This window comes from Malurus melanocephalus, unplaced genomic scaffold (assembly GCF_030028575.1).
Source record: "Malurus melanocephalus ecotype Western Australia unplaced genomic scaffold, MMel_1.1 scaffold_184, whole genome shotgun sequence".
NCBI lineage: Eukaryota > Metazoa > Chordata > Aves > Passeriformes > Maluridae > Malurus > Malurus melanocephalus.
Window position 1 is genome coordinate 1,467,896 of NW_026623416.1, and position 8,517 is coordinate 1,476,412.

Genomic DNA, 8,517 nt, shown 5'->3' on the forward strand with positions numbered 1-8,517 from the left:
GTCCTGCTATCACAGGGCTGAGGCAAATGGCAGAAAAGAGAGGAATATCCAAAGGTACAGGGCTAGAATAATTCAAAGTGGAGACAAAATTCTTGTGATTTACTGCATTCTTAACAGAATAGGKAAGCTGGAAAGCAGCAGACTGTGGTCTTACATTTGGCAAACTCCAAATCAATCTAGGTTAAGTGGAATGGAGAAGAGGACCATGATTATTTCCTAGGCACAATGCTATACAGTTTCTAATAAAATCTTCATAATTTATATCCCCATGCTTCTGAAATGTCCTGCTAATGAAAACCTGAAAATTCTAATCTGTTTKCATCCTCATAATCACACCCCTTTCTTTTAATCTACCACGTCGCTATACTTAAACACGTTGTGTGAAATATGGAATGGAGTGCTTTGGTTTAGCACTTCACTTTTTTTACGTGATTTTCCATTACTTGCTCAGTGATGGTTTCATCTTCTTCAATACTTGTTTTAACCTTCTGGCCCACCAGATCAAAGATGGATTCTGGGGGAAATCCCTTTGGCTCTCCCACCTTCACCGTCAGCATGTCAAGTGTCAATACTGCACCTTCAGGAATTGCCACTTTTGCCACTACCGACTTTCCCAGCTACAGGGGAGGAAAAAAAAACAAACCAATATTTAAGTTAGACACATTACTAGGCTTAATGCAACAAAAAAATCAAAAAAATGTTCTGCAGTTACTTGAGAACAGGTTGTGTAGAAYTGCCCTCTCCATTACTTATTCTAAATGAAGGCTTAAGCTAGCATGGAAACTTCCACTGTAACCAGGCTGCCAGGAACAAAGAGATGTTTTCTGAAATGGGATAGTGGCCCASTGGAATTTTTCAAAATCACAATTGAGGGAATCTGATTAGAATGACTGCTATTTTAGCTTAGCGTAAAAGCAGCTTGTGTACARTCACGGAGACATATTACTCCTATTATTATTAAAAAGGACCTGGCACTGGTGAGGCTGCACYTTGAGTCCTGTGAYCAGTTTTGGRCCCCTCACTACAAGAAGGACATTGARGYGCTGGAGTGAATCCAGAGAGGGTGACAAGTCTGGTGAAGGGTCTGSAGCACAAATCCCATGAGGAGYGGCTGAGGGAGCTGKGGGTGTTCAGCCTGAAGAAAAGGAGACTYGGAGGGGACCTTATCACTCTCTGTAAYTCCCTGAAAGGAGACTRTAGTCAGGTGGGGGTTGGCTTCTTCTCCCAGGCARCAAGGGACAGAATAAGAGCAAATGGCTTCAARCTGTGCCAGGGGAAGATCAGATTGGATATTAGGAAAAATTCCTTCTTCAAAAGGGTTACCAAGCACTAAAACAGTCTAGAACTAGAAATGGTTGAGTCATGATTCTTGGAGTTCTTTAAAATGTGTGTAGACACAACACTTAGGGATCTACTTTAGTGTCTGGCCTTCATATAGGTTAGTGGTTGAAGTCAGTGATCTATGGGTCTTTTCCAAYATAAATGATTCTGTGTTTTTAYACTTGATGGTAAACATAGAAATCKATTATACTCAGAACTGCCAACATGACACAGTAAGAAATTCAGTAAGTGAAGAGGCAGAAACACTACTCCAATAAACAATTTGTAAACTATTWTTCTTATTATAGTTATTTATGCTACAGGTCTAAATTAGCTTCAAGTTTKTAAGAACCAAATTCAAAAGTTACCTTTTCATTGCAAGCCATTTCACAGGGCAAGAGTTGTTTGATTGGAGACCCCATTGCTTTTTCCACAGTACGGATGGCTTTCACTAACTCTGCCAGTTCATTGGGCTCCAGAGATGCTTGGTGGTCRCTTCCTTTCCATGTTTTGTCAAGAGTCACATGGCGTTCCACTACTTTAGCACCCATAGCAACAGCCGCCACTGAAATGGCTATGCCAGTTTCATGCCCCGAGTAGCCAATGGGGATATCAGGAAAAGCTGACTGATAAGCCTTGAATCATGACAGAATTGGTATGTGTTACGAAGGCAGCAGTTTCAAAGACAAAGTTAATTTAACAGTGATAACATAACTGCAATGAAAAAATATTGTGTCATAAAACAGGCAGCTGGTTATGCAGAGAATGCAACTTTTTTAATTCAACAAGCCACACTGCATTACCAATCACCACATTCCAAATTTGAGTATTATCGATGTTATCAATACTTTAATAATTATCAATACCAGCAAGAAAAACAAGGCATGCACTCTTATACAACTTCTATTTCTCATTTTAATTCAGTTCTACTATTCAAGGTCTTCAACACTGTTGTCAGTGCAAGAAACAGTATCCTATTTTGATCCAAGAACCCAGGGGGTTGGTTAAACTTCATCTGTATCCAAAACAGATTTCTTCAACATTGTATTTAAAATCTGCAGCAATTTTTTAATCCATACAGACAGTCACCAAATCCTAAAGGCAATTAAATGCAGCCATGTGGCATTCTATTAAACATAATATCTTATGTGAGCATAAATTTAAGGCAGCATTTGAACACTGGCCACTTTAGGAAAACTTTCTTACATCATTATTGGGTGTACCCAAATAATATTACCAGTGAAGGAAACTATATGAAGGTCAAATCAATTTTCTACATTGCTCTTACAAGCACATAAAGCTTTTTGGTCTAACTTCCTATTTAGAATTACATTCTCACTTCTTAATTAAGAATTAATTAACCTCTCTTCTGTTAAGAGGTTACTGTCACCTCTTGACAGTAACCGTCTACATGATTTTTTACTTGCACTATAAAACMTAAGCTTAACCTGTTAGCCATAAGTCATGTTTTCCTCTGCTGAATTGTGAATACTCCAGTAATACCCTTCATCATACTCCTCAAAGAGGAGTTCTGCTAAAAAGAACCCAGTGGATATTTTCACTTCAACACTTGCACTGTGAATTAGAGGAACTTGATGCATCCTGTAACTTCTCAGAAGGAAATTCCAGCATGCTCAAGGTCTGGAAGTGTATCTCAATGAAAGTGCACAGCCCTTCTTTGCTATCCTACCCACAGCAAGCTCTGGGTTACTCACTGACCGATATAACACGGAGATTGACATCCTCTGGCTGAAGCGGATACGCGCTGGTGCATTGCAGGAAGCAGAAGTTTGGATTGATGGGCTTCACAATCTGATAAACCTGATGCATWGTGTTCATCGACTGCATCCCACTGGAAATCACCATTGGGCGACCTAGCCATCAGAAAACATGCACAAGTTTTGTCTCAGGTCTGCAAGAAAGCTACCCAAAATCCAAATAAATTCTTTAAGTAAATCAACTCAGTAAGACTAGGAAAGAATGCTGGGCAAGCCTTTTTTTTACACGTTTGAAGGCAAGTTTCTTTTAAAGAATCTTTGGATTTTTTTCCCCAATCAGTTGGAGCAAAGTTCTAATAATAACTAATAACCCTAATAACTGATCTCCTAAGAAATGGTGATGTTAAGCAAGATGGCTCAAAGAAAAAGCTTACCTTTCTTTGCAGTCTTTTCCAAATAAGGGAAATTATTTGTATCTCCTGATCCTACTTTGAAAAATGGAACATCCAGTTCATGTAGAAATTCCACAGCCATCTACAAGGAAAAGAAACCACTGTTTTAACACTCCACTTCAGCTGGATCAAGGAATAAGGAAATACTGTACTTGGAAATAAACAAGCCTTCAAAACAGCAAAACCAAAGTCTAATTAATAGGTAGATATTATAGATATCCCCCCAAAACCCGCTGCTCCTGAAATAACATTTGCCACCCTCACAATATTAGTCTGATTTCTGTCCAGGTGAAATGTAATTATGGTCCCTTCTTCCATACTTCTACTATTTTTGTGCAGGTTTTTGACTGGGATCACTGTCTCAAGACAATCTCTGGTCTCCCACCACAGCTGGTCACACCAACTGTATGTTCTGATGCTTAATACACGGGAGCTCCACCTTAACTTAAAGATGAACTTGTGTACCATACCATTCTTGCTTTTATTTCTTTTTTTTTAACACTATCAGAGAAAGGACTACCTGCAAATGGGAGTCTGCCTGTTGAAGAAGAAATGTGTTAGAAGCACACACGAGTCTTCCTGGCAYACACGTCCTGCAGGTCAGAAATATTAAACCACACAGTGTTTAAAACTACAGGCAGTAGATTTATCACACTGAAAACTTGTATGCGTGTATTAAATAAGCACCAGGAAAAAAACCCAAAAGTGTCCAAAAAGGGAAATCCAAATGACTATTATACTCTACCTTTATCTAAAAATATGTGTGCTATATTGAAGACAATTCAAAAATTATTAGAGGCTCTCTGAAAATGCGTATTACATCACTAAGTGGCCTTTCAAAAATTAGTACTTTACAGAAAGAAAAATTAAATTTCAAACCTATCACATGGAAGAAGTATTTAAATCCTTCATTCACCTCCAGGCAAAATAACAAAATAGTTACCTTTGTCCCCTTCAACCACCCACAAACACTTTTAACTTCTTCAGYTCTTTCCTTGTTGCAGTTAAATTTACATAGTGCCAGAGAAAGAAAACTAACATTCCAGAAAAGAATCACATCTTATTCAGTCTAATTTTTCTATTGTCAGTGAGATGGGGATTCAACTTCTTCAACCTAGGATGTATAACATCTCTTTCATTTAGTTTATTCACTGTTTAATATAGTTTATTTAGATCCATTGTGCATAAAGACAATGAGTATTCTATATTAAAAATGCATAGAAGTTATTTCAGGAGATGGCAAAAAATGAATTATGACAGGTAGATCTTATATCCAAAGCCACTCCTCATTAGGTAAATATCTCTTGAAAATCAGCAGCTTTTCTTCAAGAGATTCAAGGACCAGGAAGCAATTTCAAATAACAGGAATGACATTAAAGGGAGTGGTTCAATGAGATCCTGTTTTGTCACAAGCACCCACAGGAACAGAATAAGGAAGTTATTCATAACCTCTGTATTTAATTCACACATCACTTCATCACTTTCCTCATACACTTAATCACATAATTTAACCTCTTTGACATAGCTGGATTTAGAGAGATTATATTAAATTTACTGAGGCTAATGTATAAAAACTTCCAGAGGGTAATATATTCTCAATGACTGACTATGCTGAGTCAGTCTGAGTATTTTCCTATGACTGAGTATTTTCCTTAAGTTCCAAACCCATGCCTTGCAGAAGTGCTATCAGAAATCTTAAGAGCCATGCAATGTAATTACTACTCAAAGAGGAAAGCATAAACATGTATCAGTTCTGTGAATTAGCTGATGAATCCACATACCAAAGAACACAGCAGAAAAAAAAGAGGGATCTCAGTGGCAGAGAGTGATCCTATCTGCTGCCTATGAAGGGTGTTCTGTGTTGCACTACAACCTTTAGAATACCACAGGTTTTAAGATCAAAGAGGGAAGGAATGTGGGTGGTTTTTTTCTTCCCAAAAGCACATGGGTCTTTAAGATCCCAGATACAGAAGTCCACGATTCCTGGGTTAATTTACTCCTTTCTCAAAGGTGTACATTTTGTTCAACAGGTCTTCTAGATACAAAGTTAGCAATGAAAAAACATCACCACACTCTGTTTCCACAGATCTATTTTTGAATCCATGGCACTGAGCTATTGCCACATACACAAAACATATTTCTGTCTATCATCAGATGAAGCGGGAGAAAACACTGTAAGAAGAGTAACACTGATATATCAGGAATTCTCTCTGAATGCAAGAGTGGGACACTGAATAGATCACCTTAAGTAAATCACATCCTTGTCCCATCCTGGATGTGGCTACTTGCAGAATGCCAGGGATGTTGCAGTGCTGGCCATATGCAAGAGTGGCTAGCTTACTTCTGGTAGGGTCTCTTTTAGTTTGGTTCTCTGTATTTTCTAGGCCACAAAGAAAAGTGAAACAATCAGTTCAAGTGTTACCTGACCTTTCCAGCTTGCACWTTTCAATTGTGTGATGCATTCGTTAAGTATCGCCACTACCACCGTTCCCAGGTAGGCTACATGCAACAGTTACAAGTACACATCTTAAGTGGGGACAGCAGCAGATGAGTTTGCTGGCGTTGAGAAGCTGGTGATGACTCTTCAAGTGCCCACTGGCAAAAATCAGTAAACGATTCAGGGATAAGAAGGCAAGGACTAAGCCTCTCCATGAGAATAGTAAAATAAATTGGGGGAATAAACATTTCTGCTGCTTAGAAACACCACAAGGGTCCAGTAAACAACAAGGAGGGAGGGAAAAAARAGGGAAATAAAAGATCAAGAAAGGAATTCGGTTTAAATACAGAAGGAAGTTTGATATCCTTGAAACCAACATGCCAGACAACACCAAAGAGCAGTCTGATTGCCATCTTGATCTAAACTCTCAAAGCCTCCATTGTTTATGAAGGTCAAACTGCAGCCTTGTCTGTAATATTATTTACTGCGTATAAGTATCTCAGCACACATGGCATGTCTTCCAAAACAGTCAGCCATCTACTCAACCATTGCRGAGACACAGGTGAACTGGCAAATTACTCCACGTCTCTCAGTCAGAAACTCATTGTCCATATATTCTTTTTATGTAAGAACAATCACGCCTAAGTAATACCCAATAGAAACAACAGCCAGAACCCCCTTGTCATTCCAGTATGGCTTACATACCTCATCCATGCCAGAAGCTGTGAAGAAAATGCCAATCTCCTCCGCATACTTCTTTAGCTCTCTATATTGGTCATGACTGAACTCCAGGTGGCGCTTGTGCTCCCCATAGGTCTTTCCCCAGGAGTGTTTAGAGGTGTAGGGCCTTTCTAAGGCTTTCTTGTTGAATTTGTACTCCAGTTCACTCTTCTGGAACTTAGCACAATCTGCTCCGCAGTCCTGCAAAACAAACTGGTGCACACTGAGTGGAAATTCAAGTGAAACTCATCCTAAGTCTGAATGCAAGGAGTCAGTAACCAGTGTGCTCATATGCTGGGGAGTTTTCACATTATCATCCTAGCAATCGCAGAAATTAACCCAGAGTCACTTCGGACCTACACACGCAAGCCCCTTTAAAGTGCCTATACACTTTGAAGAGCACCAGTCTAGAAAGAATTTATATTAAACATACAAAACTATTTAGCCTCTTGCTATGCATGCTRCTATTCAGAGTTGACTTCTGTAGTGTTCTTCCCAGAATAGCTGTCACTGATAATTTTACATTAAAACAGGACACAGTGTTCTGCAGAACAAGGAGCATGAATCTGAAATTCACAGATTCATCAAGGTTGGAAGAAACTTCTAATATMATCCAGTCCAACTATATAGCACCACCACAGTAACCCCTAAACCACATCACCAGCATTAGACACGTCTTGAACATCTCCAGGAATAATAATCCATTTGAAGTCACACAAACAATGAAGATATACCCCCAGTAGAGCAGTCTGCACTTAGACCCCAGAACCTAATACATCATGCCTCGAGGTGTGATGATGTGCAATTTTCTGGATATAACACTGAATTTCAAAGTAGCTTGGYTGTCTTACTAGCATTACTGCAAGAAAGTCCTAATGTCAACCAAGTCAAATTGCAGGTTCATTACRGTTCAGCAGCTGCCTGATACTTCCCAAATTCCCCATGAGCTCATACTACAGCTGTGGGGCTGAGGCCGTGACACAAGATCACAGAATCAATTAGGATGGAATAAACTTCTGAGATCACCGAGTCCTTGAGGTGACCAAGTGCCACGTCCACTCCTTCCTCAAATACCTGCAGGGACGGCGACTCCACTACCTCCCTAGGAAGCCCATTTTGATGTTCACTCTTTCTGTGAAGAAATTCTTCYTGATGTCCTGCCTTAGGCTCTCCTGGCACGCCTGGAGGCCGTGTGCTCTCATCCTGTCACTGGCTGCCTGTGAGAAGAGGCCGACCCCCACCTGGATACAGCTTCCTCTCAGGGAAGGCTGGAGTGGTAAGGTTCCCTCGTGAGCCTCATTTTCTCCAGGCTAAACAATCCTAGACCCCCCAGCAGCTCCTCATAGCACAAGCGCTCCAGATCCTTCACCAAACTGAAAAATGAAAGGGGCTCCCTGCAGACACTTCGCGTTAGTAACAAACCTTTCCGCGCGTCCCCTGGCCGCGCCCCGGCGCTCCCGCTCACCCGCCTCCCCCTTTGGGAGCTCCGACCGCACCTTCGCCATGCGAATCATGCGCTTGGCGATGTCCAGGTCGCCCTGGTGGTTCTGCCCGATCTCGGCGATAATGAAGCAGGGCTGGTCGCCGCCGATGCGGCGCCCAGGGCACAGCTCGAATTCCCGAGCCATGGCGAGATGGCGGCAGCCGAACCGCTCACCCACGACTGCGCCGCCGTCCCCCGGCCCCGCCGCACCTCCTCTCAGCCGCAGCCAATCGGCGCCGCCGGCGGGCGCGGACTCCCTCCCCATTGGCCACCTCTCGGGCGGAGGGGCGGCCGGCAGGGGGCGCCGCGGCACTGCCCGTCCAGCTCCCCGCCCGTCCCGCCCTCAGCGCGTCCCTCCCTCCGCCCGTCCCGCCCTCAGCGCGTCCC

The 8,517-nt window shown here is 41.8% G+C and overlaps 1 protein-coding gene across 1 annotated transcript; it reads right to left on the reverse strand.

Moving 5' to 3' along the window:
- Positions 1 to 385: 385 nt before the first annotated feature.
- NANS (N-acetylneuraminate synthase) lies at positions 386 to 8,330 on the reverse strand. Its single transcript, XM_057373085.1, has 6 exons — positions 8,144 to 8,330; positions 6,633 to 6,848; positions 3,473 to 3,572; positions 3,040 to 3,194; positions 1,689 to 1,955; positions 386 to 617 (listed from the first exon to the last, which is right to left on the reverse strand). The coding sequence occupies exons 1-6, from the start codon at positions 8,273 to 8,275 to the stop codon at positions 408 to 410; spliced, it is 1,080 nt and encodes a 359-aa protein (XP_057229068.1). The 5' UTR covers positions 8,276 to 8,330; the 3' UTR covers positions 386 to 407.
- Between the last annotated feature and the right edge of the window lie 187 nt (positions 8,331 to 8,517).